Here is a 16,977-nt window from a genome sequence, read left to right on the forward strand (position 1 = left end):
TGTGGGCGCCTCTTCTCAACTTTCCTTCAGTGATGGCACTATGGTACCTTGAAGTCACCCCTAGTGGAAGTATTTATACTATGGAAATTGAAAAAACAACCTTTTTTTTTCCCCCAAGAGCCAGCATATCACTCCCTTCTCCCTTTAGCCTGCTATTGGGCCTCTAAGCCTCCCCCTAGAGAGAGTTGAGGGCTCCCTCCCTGTGTTCTCCTAGCACCTTTGCTTCCCTCTGAGCTTCTCAGAAGCTGGTGCTATGTTTGAGTCATCTCTGTATCCCAATACCCAGCTCAGAACTTGACCCTGCAGTGGTACTTGGTAAGCAGGGCTGCCCTGGATAGTTGTGCATGTTTTTCACTGCACAATGAGATGACAGGGAGCAATATCCAATGCATATTCTACTCTCCAAGCCTTGGTGTGGGGCTTTGTTCACCCAGAGAAGGCACTTTTTTCTAGTTCCTAGAAAGAGGCCACATGAGCCTGCAGCAGCCCTGTCATGTGAATTTGCTGCATCGAATTCCTTCGATCTCTCACATGCCAGCAGCCTGCTGCTGCATCACCCATTCCCAGCCTCCATCACTCCCACCCTTTCTTCCACTGCTGACCCTGCTGTATTGCAGGCAGCAGGGGCAGATCAGATGGAACAAAGGCATGTAGCAGGCTTGGCAGCAGTGCTGGGCCAGACTCTGGGATCGGCTACTCATGTGACTCCAGGCCTAGCCAGGCAGGGAGTCAGGGTCTACCCAACGTCAGCTGAAACCTGATTCCTGGGGCAGAATGTTGGCCAGAGATGACCCTGGCCTCAGGTCACTGTGGTGGCAGCTGGCAGGGAGCGAGCTGCCCACCTCCCCTCTCACTGCTGTCCCAGAGCCCAGAGAGAGAGAGCCAGTGCTGACCATCACCCTCACCCTGGCTGAACACCCTGGTGTGAGAACATTCATTTCGTCGAGCCTCAGTTTCCTCACTTGTAAAATGGGGATAATAAGAATTTCTACTTCTAAGGAGATAACAGATGCGAACTATGAAGCTGTTCACTTTTATAATTACTCTGAAGGTGACCTAGGGAGTTCACATGTTATTCTAAGAGTTCATTTACTGAGCAGGTGCCATATATCCATTATCTCATTTAATGCTCACAAAGACTTTGTGAGTGGGTGTCACAGTCCACCCCAGCATTGTAGAGGAGGAAACTGAGGCCCAGGCAAGCTATGTAACCTGCCCAAGGTCACACAGCAAGTGAGTGACAGAGGCAAAATTCAAACCCAGGTCTGTGTGACTCTAAAGTCCATGAGCTGTGCCTGTCTGGGCCCTTGAACCCTACTGTAGTTTTGTGTGGGCCTTGGCTTTTCTCAGCTGTCCTTTTCCCTTGGTGCCAGGCCGGAGGACTGGTCACCACCTGCCCCAACCCCATCCCAGAAGCATCTTTTTTTTCGTTCATCTCAGTGTTGGATGATGCCCACTACAGCCGAGGGTTATGCTGGGCTCTGTGTTTGAATGAGGCTCTGGCTCTGGCTCAGCCCTCTCAGGATTCCACGCTGGCTGAGAAGACAGACAAGTGTACAGTTGACCGTCCAACCAGGTGCTCCAGCAAGCCACAGACAGTGGGTCACTGCAGGAAGAAATCTCATTCAGGAGCAGGCATCAGGGAGGGCTTCTTGGAGGAGGTGGAATTTGAGATAAGCCCGTAGAGTAGACAGTATCTCTGAGGGTGAAATAGAGGCTGTGGCATCCCTGGTGCAGGGAACCACATGAACAAAGAGAAGGGGAGGGGAAACATGGAACCCATCCAAACTAGACTACCAGGAGTCCCGGAGGAAAGCCAGAAAGGGAGTGGGATTCCAAAGGGCTGTGAATGGGTAGTTGGAGGGAGAGTGGTCTGTGGGCTGCTGTCGGCCCCAGTCAGAGTTACACTCTGCAAAGATAGTCCCTGGCTGGATGGGAGAGGATTGTGGGTGGGAAGAGGGCATCGGGGCCTAAGAGACCAGGGCGGGCTCTGACCACCAGATGTGGGGCCTGTGGGGAGGTGTTCCTGGGGGTCTGGCAGGGGATGGGGAGAGTGGGCTGAGGCCAGTCTCGGGGAGGGGCCCTGCTGGCCTGGCTTGGGGAAGGCCACCCACGCCTCTCACAGTGTCCCCAGAGGCTGGGCCCCAGCACTGGGCTGTGCAGAGTGTGGCAAAGAGGAGGTGGTGAGTGGTGTTGGATTTATTCCTTGTTCTTGGTTAGTCACTGAGAGGCCACAACTCTCTCCTCAGCCCTTGTGCCTGTAACCTGTGTCAGAGTCTCTGTCCTTTCTCCTTATACGGCCAAAGAAAGGGACCTGGGGAGTTCTGCCCTGGGTGACACGGAGCCTTGCAGGCTGGCTCAGGACACAGATTCAGGAATAGGGCTCTGGGGCTGTTTGTTTACTCAGCCAGGCCTTCTTTACCTCCATGCAATGTTCTGTTGCCCCTGAAGTTGCCCTGGGACGGCAGAGAGGCTGGGGAGGGAGAGGAGGGGGGCCTGAGCCACAGCTGGGGGCGCTGAGAAACATCTAGTCCAGTCCTCCTTTCACAGATAGGGAAATCAGGGGCAGAGAAGGGATGGAGCATGACAAGGTTGCGGGTCAAGTTAGTGTCAGAGCTGAGTTGGAACTGAGGCATCCTGGTTCCAGACAGGCTTCATTTGCAGATGGACAGGAGAGACCCTCTCAGTCCCCAGGACGCAGGCAGGACACACCCACCCCAAGTCAGCCCCATCCAAACAGTGGTTCTCTGCCCCTCCTGATTCACCCACCCCTCCCCACCACAGAGCTCCCTCCAGGGGACCGTCAGGCCCTCGGGCTACAGGGCACTCAACCTGCCCCTCAGCACAGATGAGGCCTGAAAACAGGACCCCTCCCCAAGTGGAGATACGTGCAACATCTGAGGGGAACTGGCCGGATTTCTCACATTTTGTTCCCATATTTGACAGTGAAGATGTGCTTAGTATTTTTGAAAGAAAATAAAGGAAGTGTAGATTGTGTTTCTTCTTTTCCAGATTGGATTATTGTCCTAGTGGAAATAAATTTAGAAAGAGAACAAAAGCTATGCTGGAATAGGATCCTGAAGGTTTTCACTCATGGTGACACCCCTTAATTTTAGATTCCACACTCATGGCAGCTGGCTAACTGGTTTTTAAATGAGGCTGAATGTGGCTGCTGGTTTTGCAAGATAGAAGAAAACAGACTCTTGAAAACCAAGAGAGCAAGACCAATTGTGTTCTCTGTTTTGTTCCTTTTACTTTTAGCTTCTAAGCAGCAGCTCTTGTCTGCACATAATTTTTGTTTCTGTAGTCTCATTTTGAATTGAAGTATTTCAGACTGGAAATATTCAGCCTCCCAAGAGGACGGGCATGTATCACTATCCCTCTAAATATCAATTATGTTCCTTTACTGACCTCACTTCTCAGAGAAAGATGAGATAAAGTCAGTGGAAATGACGTAGAGAAAACCTTTTCCCTACGCGGATCAGAATGAAATCAGAATAAAGATTTATGATAGTGCATCTTGCACCATGTCAGGTCCCCACTGGAGGCTGTACTCTGTTCCAAAAAGCCAGGAGCTTTCCAGGCTGGAGATGGACAGATATGGGGTCTCCCTGGCTTCAAATCTCTGACACTTGAAGGCAAACAAGGGATCAAGTTGACCCAGCTTAGCACCAGCTTGGTGTGTTCTTGTTGTGTAATTGGTGAAAGGCACTAATGTACCCTTGCCTCAGTTTCCTCACCTATAAAATGAGGATGATATTCGTACTCCCCGAATAGGGTTGTGAGAGGGCTTGATGTGTTGATCCCTTAATCAGTACCTGGCACATGGTCTTCTCTCAATAAAGAGAGGAGATATTTCTATTGTCGATTAGACCTGGCTGGTGGTGGAAAGGTGGGGTGGGGAGGACTGACATCCGAGAGATTCTAGTTCGTACAGGGAATAACTTTTAACCTCTTTCCCTTCCTCTCTTATTCCTTCCTTTCCTTTCCTACTTATGTTTACTTTTTATTGAAGTGTAACTTACATATAGTAAAGCAAATACATCTTAAGTGGACTTCTCAATGGGTTTATACATTTATATACAGCTGTGTAATCATCACCAAGATCAAGATGTGGAACGTTTCTAGCACCCCAGCAGTCTCCCTCATGCTCCCTTGCCAATCAGTACCCTGCAAATACAATCATATTCTGATTTCTATCACCATAGATGAATTTTGCCTGTTCTTAAAGTTGATATACATGGAATCACATGCATGTGTTCTTTTTTGTCTGGCTATTTTTGCTCAGCATTGTCTGTGAGTCTATCAGCTGTATACCAGCACCGCCCCCCACCCCCCACAAACAAAAAAACAACAAACTTCACAGCTTGGAGCAACAATGAACATGTATTTCACTCACAGTTTCTGAGTCAGGAATCCAGGAGCAGTTTGGCTGCATGGATCTAACCCAAGATCTCTGAGGAGATTGCAGTCAAGGTGCAGTCTGAAGGCCTGACCAGGGCTGGAGGAACTGCTTCCATGTGGCTCCCTCCATGGCTGTTGGCAGGAGGCCTCAGCTCCTTGCCATGTGGACCTCTCCACAGGGCTGCTTGAGTGTCCTCACTACATGGCGGCTAACTTCTCCCAGAGTGAGTGATCCAAGGCAGAGAAAGAAGAAAGCTGCAAACGCCCTTTATAGAGCCTACATTGGCATTCACTTCTGTCTGTTGGCATCCTGTATTCTGCCTATTAGGAGTGAGTCACTATGGACAACCACACTCAAGGGGTGGGGAATTTGGCTCTACCTTTTGAAGGGCAGAATATCAAAGAATTTGCAGGCATATTTTAATTTGCAGAGTGAGAATCATCTATATTGTTTTCTGTTGTTGCAATTTGACCAGAAAGGTCTTTCAAACCAGCAGAGCAGCCCAAGGATGGAGCAGGCACCTCGAAGGGTGGTGCGCTCCCCTCTGCAGGGTTTGGGACTTCTGGAGTTGGATTAGATAATTCCCAGGGCTCCTTTCTGTTGCTTTTTTCTAGTGTTCCTGCTTGTCCACATCTTCTAGACCACAAAGAAAAGGCCACGATTAGCTCCATGAAATGTATCAAGTGAGCTTCTTGACGTCCATGGTGCCTCTGGCCAGAATGAGGGTCTCAGAGCCGCCAGCTCAGGTCGCAGCTCAATCCCACCTGAGTCGTTGGTTGGCTGTTTTTTTAAGTAGTGAATCTGATCATTTTCTCTCCAGATTGATAACAGGTGGTTATAGTAAAGGTTGAGGGAGCGAGAGCTGTCCTACACTCCTGCAGGGCACGTCAGCATCTGTGTCCTTCTGGTAGGGCAGTCACACTTTTAATTCAAAAGTCTTTCAGCCCACCCATTCTGTATCTCCACATTCAGCCTGAAGAATCCTCTTCCCTCCCCTGCAAAGCCCATTTCTGCATTATTAGTAACAAGGAAAACTGGAAGCAAACGAAATATCCATCTCTACCAGGGCATCCCATGAAGCTGTTAAAAGGAATAAGGTAGTTTTGTGTGCTGACTTGGTAAGATCTGTGGAAAACATTAAATGAAAAAGACAAGTTGCAGAACAATATGTGTAGTATGACTCCATTAAGAAAAAAAAAGTTAAAATAAGAAAAATATTTATTTTTGTTACATACTTCATAGAAAAAAATCCATAGGAACACACCCCATTGGCCATGGAGGTTACTTGTGTGGAAAGAAGGTAGGACTGGGGATAAATGATGCGAAGGGACACTCATTTTACTCCATCTGCTTTAGTATCACTAGGATTTTTTTTAATGGAAATAGAGTTGATTTACAATGTTCCGTTAGTTTCTAGTGTACAGCATAGTGATTCAGTTATATATATTCTTTTTCATTATATGTTATTACAAGATATTGAATATAGTTCTCTATGTATCACTAGAACTTTTAATAATGAAATTATATTTATTCACAAATGATTTATTTAAATCTCAAGCACATCTGAAGTGGGGCAGGAGTTCTTTCCCAACCCCCTTCCCTGGCTCTGCTGGCAGTCTGTGTTGCCAGTCCTGGTGTGACCCCCACCACCCCAGTCTCTCCCCAAGGGGCTCCTAATTGCCTTCCACACACTGTCAAGGTTGCCTCCTAACTTTTTATGCCATCCGAGCAAGCTGTTCATAGATGTACAGGATGCAGGCCCCGGAGGCCTTAAAGGTCACGGAGCCTAAGTGTCCCCATTCGTAAGGATGTCTAGGAGACTCTTACAAGACGCGGCCCGTCTGTTCGCAAACCTGCAGGGACGGACAGTCCGCTACTTTACCTGACGCTGGCAATGATGAGACCTCAGTCTGCACACTGAGCAGCTCCGTCTGCCTGTAGCTCCTCTCATCAGCCCTACTTCTGCCTTCTGAGCTCCCTCTGAGGCACCCGAGTGAGATGGGAACTCGCACAGGCTCCAGAGCAAACTACCCACATTCAAATCCTGGTTCTGAAACTGAGTAGCTCTGTGATTTGGGGGAAATTTCTTAGTATCTCTGTTCATGTTCCTCATCTGTAAGATGAAAGTTGTAAGAATACTACATATTCCATAGGTTCACAGAGAGGAGAAATTGACTTAGCTTATGTAAAGTGCTTATGGTGTGCCTAGCACACAGTGACCACTAAATGCTATTTGAAAAATTAAGAGACCAGAGTTGTTTGTGTGTATGTGTATTTTATTTTGTGTGTGTGTGTATGTGTTTTGAGGGGGGGTGGTATTTTATTTTTTTAATTGAAGTGTAGTCAGTTTACAGTGTGTTAGCTTCTGGTGTACAATGTAATGTTTCAGTCATTCATATATATACATGTATTCGTTTTCATATTCTTTTTCATTATAGGTTATAACAAGATATTGAATATAGTCTCCTGTGCCATACAGAAGAAACATTGTTTATCTATTTTATATATGGTAGTTACTATTTGCAAATCTCAAACTCCCAATTTGTCCCTTCCCACTCCCCTTTCCCCCCAGTAACCATAAGTTTGTTTTCTATGTCTGTGAGTCTGTTTCTGTTTTGTAGATAAGTTCATTAGTGTCTTCTTTTTTCTTCTTTTAGATTCCACATATGAATGATACCATATGGTATTTTTCTTTCTCTTTCTGGCTTTCTTCACATAGAATTACAGTCTCCAGGTCCATCCATTTTGCTGCAAATGGCATTATTTCATTCTTTTTATGTCTGAGTAGTATTCCATTGTATGAATATACCACAACTTGTTTATCTAGTCATCTGTCAGTGGACATTTAGGTTGTTTCCACGTCTTGACTATTGTAAATAGTGCTGCTATGAACATTAGGGTGCATGTATCTTTTAGAATTAGAGCTTCCTCTGGATATATGCCTGGAATGGGATTGCTGGATCTCATATGGTAGGTCTATTTTTAGTTTTTTGAGGAATCTCCATTCTGTTTTCCATAATGGCTGCACCAAACTGCATTCCCACCAGCAGTGTAGTAGGGTTCCCTTTTCTCCACACCCTCTCCAGCATTTATCGTTTATGGACTTCTGAGTGATGGCCATTCTGACTGGTATGAGATGATACCTCATTGTAGTTTTGATTTGCCATTCTCTGATAATTAGCAATATTGAGCATTTTTTCATATGCCTATTGGCCATTTGTATCTCTTCATTGGAGAATTGCTTTTTTAGGTTTCTGCTCATTTTTGGATTGGATTGTTTGGGTTTTTTTGTTGTTGTTGTTATTAAGTTGCATGAGTTCTAGGAGAGCTTTCCCAGCAAGTGATGTCAAGGAGAGGCCAGGCTTCCTGCTAAATGGGGTGGACGGGGGACCTGCCATTTCCTTACTGGGGTCTCAGATGGTCTGTTGTCTGCCAGGCCAAATCGGCCAGAGCCCAGGGCTGTGCTGGGGCCTCTGAGGACAGACCTGAGCTCTTTCCAGCACTTTCAGGAGCCTTGCCAGATGGGCTGGTGGAATCTCACTATCGTTTCTCCGCCTGCCTTAGCCAGCAGTCTGAGCCCCATCTGAACCTAGACAAGCTCTGGTGAACTCATAATACCTGGGAGGAGTTCTCTGTCTGGAGTCTCAATAGCGTCTCAACAAGCATGCGGTTCCATAAGCATCCCTTTGGCTGTTAGGCTGCTGTATTTTTGTCCATCCCCCTGTGTTGTTTTGCACTAATCATGTTCCTATTTCTTCCATTCAATTCAATTCCTTGACCTTGACCTAGAGATACAGGGTTCTGTGTTCTCTCCAAGGACTCATGATCTAGGGTAGCACCATCCTGTCATCACAGAACTTTCTGTGATGACTAGAATGTTTTGTATCTGCACTGACCAATATGGTAGCTACTAGCCAGTGGCTATTGTACACTTGAAATGTGGCTAATGAACTGAGGAACTGAATTTTACATTTTACTTAATGTTTCCGTTTTTTTAATTGAAGTATAGTTGATTTACAATATTATATTAGTGTCAGGTGTATAACGTAGTTATTCTGTATTTTTATAGACTATACTCCTTTAAAAGTTATTATGAGACAATGGCTATAGTTCCCTGTGCTATACAATATACCCTTGTTGCTTATCTATTTTATACATAGTAGTTTGTACCTCTAATTCCCTACCCCTATCTTGCCCCTCCCACTTCCCTCTCCCCACTGGTAACCACTAGTTTGTTTTCCATATCTCTGAGTCTGTTTCTGTTTTGCTATATACATTCATTTGTATTATTTTTTAGATTCCATGTAAATTTTATTTAATTTCATTTTTTAAATTTAAGGATTTTTTAAGTTTAAAGTTTTAAAAAATCTGATTAAAAATTGAGCAGAAGAACTGAATAGACATTTTTCCAAAGAAGACACAGCTGGCCAACAGGTACATAAAAAGTTGCTCAGTATCACCAATCATCAGAGTAATGCAAATCAAACCACAGTAAGATATCCCCTCACACCTGTTAAAATGGCTGTTATTAAAAAGACAAGAAATAACAAGCATTGGTGAGGATGTGGTGAATTGGGAACCCTGTGTGCGCCATCGGTGGGAATATAAATGGATGAACCCATTATGGAAAACAGTATGGCTGTTCCTCAAAAAAATTAAAAATAGAACTACCATGTGATCTAGCAATTTCACTTCTGGGTATTTATCCAAAGAAAATGAAAACACTAATTCAAAAAATATATATGTATCCCCATTTCATTGCAGCATTATTTACAATAGCCAAGAAATGGAAACAACCTAAGTGTTCATTGATGGATGAATGGATAAAGCAAATGTGGTATATACAATGGAATCTATTTGTCATTAAAAAATTATGAAATCTTGCCATTTGTGACAACATGGATGGGCCTAGAGGGCATTATGTGAAGTGAAATAAGTCAGAGAAAGACAGATATCATATGATCTCACTTATGTGTGGAATCTAAGACAAAAGAAAAAAACTAACCAATCTCACAGAGAACAGATTGGTGATTACCAGAGGTGGGGGGGAAGGGGTGGGTGAAATGGGTGAAGGAGGTCAAAGGGTGTAAACTTCCAGTAATAAATAAGGCATGGGAGTATGATGCACAGCATGATGACTATAGGTAATAATACTGTATTGCAATATTTGTAAGTTGCTAGGAGAGAACATCTTAAAAGTCCTCATCATAAGAAAAAAACCACTTTTTTTTGTAACTATGTATAGGGCCTGATGTTAACTAGGCCTATTGTGGTGATCATTTCACAATGTATACAAATATCGGATAGTTATATTGTACACCTTAAACTAATATAATGTTATGTCAATTAAAAAATTTTAAAGAGCCACATGTGGCTAATGGCTGCTGTACTAACCAACACAGGTCTTGTTGGACAGACAGATATGGAGGCAGGTGACCCAAATAATGCAGATGGACTGGGTCAGGAGTAGAGGGGGACACACAATGTATCACTTGAGTGCTGAGTGGGGAAAGATGGTCTTCAGGGGTAAGGATCAGGAAAGGCCTTGTGGAGGAGGGGGCATTTGCGATGGGTATTAAAGCACTAAGGACACATCAACAGGTAGGCACGGGAGGGTAGGGGCATGTTCCACATGGAGGCGGGGGGCACGTAAACTTTTAGAAGCAAACCTCTCCCGGCAGCAGGTACCAGGTACCAGATCCCCATCCCTTGGGTAAACAGGCTGAGTAAGGACTGAGAGAGGAAAGGCGAGCGGGGACTTAACTGTGCAGGGCACTGAGTGTGGGGCTGAGGAGGAGGCGGGGCTTAATCCAATAATCCTGTTGGGTTATTGAATGAACTGAGACCCTACAAGTTGGGCACAGGGCATTGGGAACACAGTAAGCTCTCAATAGATGGCAGCAGTTATTGGCAGGGGGGAGTCATTGGAGGTGGTTGTGTGTTTCCGTTTGCTGCTTCTTTAGATCCATTTGGGAGTATTGCCATCTGAGCAATATTAAGACTTCTGATCCAAAAACATGGGATGTTTTTACATTTATTCAAATCTTCTTTAATATACAATGCTATTTTATAGTTTTCAGAGTGTAAGTCTTTAATTCTTTTATTAAATTTATTCCTAAGTATTTTTATGTTATTGTAAATGGAATTGTCTTAATTTCATTTTTGGGCTGCTCATTGCTAGTGCATAGAAACACAGCTGGGTTTTGGGTATTGATCTTGTACTCTGCGACCTTGCTGAACTCGTTTATTAGCTCTAATAGTTTTCCGTGGACTCCTTAGGATGTTTGAGATACAGTATTGTGTCATCTGAAAGTAGAAGTAGTTTTTCTTCTTCCTTTCCAATATGGATGCCTTTTATTTCTCTTCTTCGTTTAGTCGTCCTGGCTACGACCTCCACAGCAATGCTGGTGAAAGTGGACACCCTTGTCTTGTTCCTGCTCTGGGTGGGGAGAAGGTCTTTAATCATTAAGTATGATGTTAGCCCGCCTTCTATGTCTTTTCAAACCTCTTTAAGATTATGTTTATTTGTTTATCTTATTAGACATGGTAACAGAAAACTCAATACAATAAGATATAAAGATGAAAACAAAATCCCACCACCACCAGTATGCTCCCAGGCCTTTTCAGTGCACGTGTATGTGTATGGGAAATGCAGGTAACTACATAAATATGACCCCTTTTGTCACTAGGCTTTGTCTACTCAATATGGTTTCATGGCCATCTTTCCAGGCCTGGGACCGAAGATTCGCATCATCATTGTACAGCTGCCTGTGTTCTACTGTAAAGCTGAACCATCATTTATTTGAGCAACTCCCTCTTGCTGAATGTTTGTTTCCCTTTTATTCCCTCTATTATAAATGAGACTGATGAATGTCCTTATCATATCCTTCCCAACACTGTGTATGCTCACGTCTTCCTTTCCTTTCTTTCCACCTCTGTCAGATGATCACTGTAGAACTGGCCACAGGGCACTAACATGATCAGAGTGAGGCTTTAGGAGGCTAACTCTGGCAGTCCCTTGTTACTGTGTGACCTTGTGCACATCCTCTTTCCTCTCTGGGCCTCCGTTTCTTCATTTATAGAAATGAGTCAGAATGACTGGTGAGCAAACCTGGCTGTGTATTGGAATCACCTGGGGAGTTTTCAAAACCACAGACACCTGAGGACCGCAACCAGCAATTCCGATTTAATTAGCATGGGGGGTTAGACTGGGCGGAAGGATTTTTAAATCTCCTTGAGACGAGATGATATGAAAGTCCTTCCTGCTCAAGTATTCTAGGAAGGCGGCTGTGGGGCAGTGGGAAGATCTGTCCCTGGAGTCCAGCGGCCCTGGGTTTGAATCCCAGCTCGTTCGCTGCTTCTGGCTGCGTGACCCTTCGCCTTCTCCAAACTTCCAATTCCCTGCGCTCTGAGTGGGCGGGGCGGGGAGGTGTTAAAATCCCCGCCCACCACTCGGCATTTCTGCCTGTAGAGGAGGTTTAGGTGCTGCACGAACGAAGGAGAGGTGACTGTTGTTCTTTTCTTGATCAAAGAGCCAGCCCCTGGGCAACAAAGTGGAAATGGAGATCGTGAGCATGTTGGAAAAAAACGCAACGCTTCTCAAATTCGGCTACCACTTCACCCAGCAGGGGCCCCGGCTGCGGGCATCCAACGCAATGATGAACAACAACGACCTTGGTGAGTAGATGTGCCCCCTGCCCACCTGCCGGCCGTTCTTTCTATCTGTCTTGGGAGGTATGGCAGGGGAGATTCCACTGCCGCCTTCCCCGAGGGAGTCCTCTTGTTGGGCCTGACTTCCGGTTCTCACTTCGCTTTCATCCTTGTTTTTGGTGTTTGCCCCTTGCCTCCTCCCCAGACCTCTCCCTAGACGTGGGCGCCCTGCCTGCAGGCGCTGAGGCCGGGCCCTCCTCCAGCCCAGGGCTGGCCCCAGAGCGCACCCTCAGCGTGTTAGCTGAGCGAAATGAAACATCGGGGCCACAAAGCCAGCCTTGAGCCTCTTCCTCTTCTGAACCGTCTTTTGGGAGCCCAGAGTCCTCTCCAGATCATACAGCCTGGCTCTAGCCCCAGACCCCAAATCCACCAACCAGTCCTCCCATCCACACCCCAAGCCTAGGAGACTTCAGGTTGCTTTTAAAAAGGAGATTGGAAATGTTGACTTCATAGTTAAGGAAGACAGGTTACAATTGATTTAATATCAGTTAAAGGCATAGTTTGTATTTTTTCTTTAAAAAACGAAAGAAAATGTCATAATCTTTCTTGTGAGCAAGCACTGAGTAGAAATACAAGTCAGTTGAACAAAAAGGGAGACCAGTCACTGACTCACTTCCAGATGCCAATGGTTGTCAGGCTCTAGGGATAGTTTGTTATATGTATTCCTGCTGGCTGCCAAAAGAACTTGTGTCCGAAGAGGTGTATGTCTGATAAGGCTGTAGGAAAATAAGAGAAAAAACAAAAACAGGAGTAGGTCTGTTAACCTAATTGATCATTACATTCAGCTGTGAGTATCCTAGAATCAAGGTGGGAGGAAGACAAAGCAGTTTACGTTATTCTTAGAAGAGAAGGAAGCATAATGGTTTTTTTTTAAAAGAAGAAATCTTCTTTCTGGGGTTGAATTATGAAATAACTATGTTTCCAAAGGACAGTGTCTTCAGTGAGTTTTTCATCAAATTCAAACCTGCTCTAAATATGTTTTTTGTTTGTTTGTTTGTAACACTCAGTAAAATGCAAGGAGCTTAATACTAAAGCATATCTCAGGGTTCAAGTATGTCACTTCCTGCTGATGAATCTGAGGCCAGGTGAATCCTCATTCTTCTAGGAAAGCCTAGAAGAATGGGGATGGGTGTGTAGGTGTGTGTGCACAAGGCAGGTACTCTCAGAACCTCTGTGTGGTTAACCGCAGAGCTACACATGCACACACACGCTTTAGATTGAGTTAGTTCAACAAACATCTGTCAAAGTCCTGGAGGGCCCTGGGTTGCAAGTATAGGTTCCTGCTCTTAAGGAATCATAGCCCGGAGGCTGCACACTCACTGCTTCCTCCAAGTGCCACTTTTTTCTAGAGCTGCTGGTCCAAAAAAGTCCATCCATCAAACAAACGACAACAAGAAGCCACACCATGTGTCCTGGTTTATCTGAAGTGTCCTTATTTGAAATAAAATGAAAGCAAACACAAACAAATAAGAATTATTTCTGTGTAACAGAGGTGATAGCCACACTGAATTGCTGAGTGAGCCCCGCAATCTAGATTCTCAGCCCTGCTGTGATCTGGCTGCAGAACCAGCACTTAAAAGCCTGGAGATCTATTCTGATACCTAGTAACCTCACTTTTTTTGTTTCTTCTCCTAGCTTAGATTAAGTTTCTTTTGAGTCCCTCAGGGCTAATCCAGCTTTGGTCTCCCAGTGGCAAGATGGTTTGGAGGACTTCTTTCTAGGGACAGAAGTTTCCAGATGACTAGAGATCAGGGGTGCTGTAGGGGACACCAGGAACAGCTGGAGGCTACATGAAATGGTCCTTGAGGACTCTCTGTCCTGAGAGTCTGTGATTCCAAAATCCAGCCCACTTCTTATCACCAGGGACTTGCTAAGGTTAAGCAGGAGCCCGGCGTGCCAGAGCTGGACGGGGCACCAGGCTTCTCACTCCCGTTCTGTTATGGAGGAGCTGAGGCCTGGGAGGGACTGCCTTTCCAGACGGTGGCTCAGTCAAGTCACACCCGTTGTTAGTTACATTGAGCACTTTGGGAGCATCTTTTGTGCACCCCGGACTGTGCGAAGTGATGTAAGGGTAGCAGAAAGCTAGCTCCCTGACTCAAGAAACTTACAGCCTTTTAGGGGAGAAAAGACTCAAAGATGTGCCCTCAAATTCAAGAATGCCTACAAACTATATCAAAGGGAGGAAATGATCTGTGAGGACGGAGACCGGTTAAGCCAAGCATCCTGGGGTGGGTGGGCCCTGAATCAGCCTTGAAAGGAAGAGATAGGTTGTACAGAAGGTCAGAGGGCATTCCTGGCGGGGGTGCTTGGCATGGGCAAAGACAAGGCGGTAGGATCTAGTATGCGGGATGGAAGAGACAAAGATCCAAAAGGACTGAGGAACTATTACACGGAGTTAGAGCTGGGAGGAAAAACAGGAGCTCACAGAGAAGGGAGGGAGGGCATTCCAGCAGCGGGGACAGCGTGGGCAAAGGCAGGACGACGGACAGGCATGTGGGCGTCTACGGGAGTGGGGCTGGGTAGGAGGGGGAGGCTGTGAGCCAGAGGCTTTTTAAATGCCAAGGAGTTTGGTGATGAAAGCAGGTGGGAAGTGGGACCATGGCAGTTTCCTGGACAAGAATGACAGGTGATTAAAATGGGCCTCTGGGTTACCCCCAGGGAACTGTGCAGCTGTTCTCTTGGGGTTTCCCACAGAAGAAATTAGAGCAGAACCGTCTAAGTGACTGCATACAACATCCAGAGTACTAGTTGAAGTAGGATTTCTAGCTTTAAAAGCAAATTTGTGCCCACCTGCTAATTTTTGTGACAGAAACGCTTCTGATAGTGCTTCAGCGTCCTCCTGCAAAAGAGAAATCCTGACTTTTTACCCCAGCACCATATTTTCATCCTGCCCTTGATGCTCTGATAAAGCAGGCAGGTTTCCATGTTTGCCAGCTGAGTATGTTTGTCACAAAAGCCTCCTGCCAGCCCCTGCCCAGCCTCCAGGGTTGTTCCAGTGACCGCTGCTGCAGGCCGGCAGCAGGAAGCAAGCTCTGTGTGGAGCAGAACGGGCTTCTCTGGTTTCCTCCTCACTCCAGCCCGCCTCTGTGCTGGTGCCTGGGCTTTGCCTGCCTGAGAGGCAGGTGGGCTCCTCCTTGGGAGACATTTAGTCTTCAAGGCTGTGGGTCAGCTAGTGCCTCTGCAGACAGATGGCCTGCCCAGGGCCATCCTGACAGGTGCGTCTTTGGTCCTTTCCACCCTGTGCACTGGGCTCTTAACAGAGAGTTCTGTGGGGGAGAGCAGGGCACCAGGGTGAGGGGGTGTCAGGGAGGAGACGAGGATCCCCATCTCTGTTTTCCCACAGTGATACCTCAGATGACTCCTGTTTCCACACTATTTATAGCTGAGAGCCAGGCTGGTGCTCGGGTCCTGTAAACCTGCCACTGAAGCTCCCTCCACTTAATGAAATCTGAATGGCTGCCTCCAGGTTGAGACAGTGCTCTGTGTTGGGGTGGGGAGAGGAGGCAGGAACCTGTTTAAAAGCAGAAGACATCCCATCCTGGGAAAGTCACTCTTTTACTACGTTCTCAGAGTAGAGCTTTCTAACAGGCACCCCAGACACAGCACACACGCCCTAAATCAGTTTCATCATCTCCCCTGAACACCATCTTGGGAAAGGGCACTACTTTCCTCACGGTCATTCAGGCCAATCTTCAAATCTTCACCTCTCTCTATGCGCTGCCCCCAGCCCAGCCAGCCACCTCCTCACCATCCGCCTTGCTCTGCCTCTTGCCCAGCCCTCAGCCTGGCGTCCTGCAACACCCAGCGTCCTCCAGCTCCTCCAGGGCGGGCATCTCTCACAGCGCTCAACCCAAAGCTTGCCTCACCACTCTGCTTAGAACGCTTTCTGTATTCCCACTGCTGTCAGGTGAGACTCCTTGACATGGCTTATCAGTCCCTTAGTAATCATAGCAGATACTTGCATGGCGCTTCCTGTGTGCCAGGCACTGCGCTAAACACTTCAGCTGTACTCCTGTGATGTTCCCAGCGACTGGGTGAGGCAGGTGCCATTATTATCCTCATTCTACAGGAAGGAAACAGAGGCCTTGAGAAGTAGGTAAGGTTACCCACTGTCAGTGGGCAGAGTGGGACTGGAACCAGCAGCCTGGTCCCGGAAACTGTGCTGTCCTCCTCCTCTCCGGGCAAGGCCCTGTCAAACTCATCTCTTGACACCCCGACAAGCCATCTTCTTGCCATATTAGTACCAACTGGTCCAGGTAGCTTGAGTGCTTCCTAGTGACACAGGCAAAACCCTCCCTTCAGGGGCCTCCTAATGTTCTCAGTACTTTCCCACCATCCATCCCTTTATCATTTAAGATTCAGCCAGTACGTCACCTGCCATCCCCAGAAGATCTGACCGGTCACTGTGCCTCTCATGCTAGAGATTGACCAGGGTACTTGGGATATTTTATCAAACTTCATGTAGGTGTATCTTGGTCTCCTGTTAAGCTGTGTCGTTTATTTCTGGTCCTTGGCACATCGCAGCACTCAGTAAATGCTGTTGAATATAAAGGAATATAAAATGCTCCCCAGAGACAGAATGGAGGTGTAAAGCTTGGCGGGAAGTGGCGGAGGTCGCTCAAGGAGGATGGAGGTTGGTCCAGGTGACTCAAGATTCCTTCCGGCTCTGACAAGAAACCAGTCTGTGGTAGTTGCAATAAGCAACACGGCCGAGTTTGACTGAAAGTAAAAAGCAGGTTGGACTTGGAGGAGGATATTGGGAGACCTGGGTTCTGCTCCCATTTCTTTATTCACTGTGACTTGAGACAAGTTACTTCCCTCTCTCAGCCTCAATTTCCTTCATTATTAAAATGGGGAAAATT

At 46.4% G+C, this 16,977-nt stretch overlaps 2 protein-coding genes across 16 annotated transcripts in view; one reads left to right on the forward strand and one right to left on the reverse strand.

The window, feature by feature from the left end:
• The window catches only part of TMOD1 (tropomodulin 1), a 78,104-nt gene that overhangs the window by 57,744 nt on the left and 3,383 nt on the right, over positions 1-16,977 (forward strand). For all 3 annotated transcript variants that reach the window (XM_074361872.1, XM_074361873.1, XM_010952915.3), the window contains one exon: positions 11,938-12,082. In XM_074361872.1, coding sequence (XP_074217973.1) covers positions 11,938-12,082 — 145 coding nt within the window. The remainder of the gene's footprint in view (positions 1-11,937; positions 12,083-16,977) is intronic.
• TSTD2 (thiosulfate sulfurtransferase like domain containing 2) overlaps positions 11,570-16,977 on the reverse strand; it is a 31,340-nt gene continuing 25,932 nt past the window's right edge. For 3 of the 13 annotated variants that reach the window (XR_006724223.2, XR_006724222.2, XR_006724216.2), the window contains 3 exons: positions 13,436-14,954; positions 12,729-12,831; positions 11,570-11,946 (listed from right to left, as the gene is read on the reverse strand). The gene's annotated coding sequence lies outside the window, so the exon portion shown is untranslated. The other 10 variants (XR_006724224.2, XR_006724221.2, XR_006724218.2 and 7 more) reach the window with 5 other exon arrangements.

Source organism: Camelus bactrianus, chromosome 4, assembly GCF_048773025.1.
Source record: "Camelus bactrianus isolate YW-2024 breed Bactrian camel chromosome 4, ASM4877302v1, whole genome shotgun sequence".
NCBI lineage: Eukaryota > Metazoa > Chordata > Mammalia > Artiodactyla > Camelidae > Camelus > Camelus bactrianus.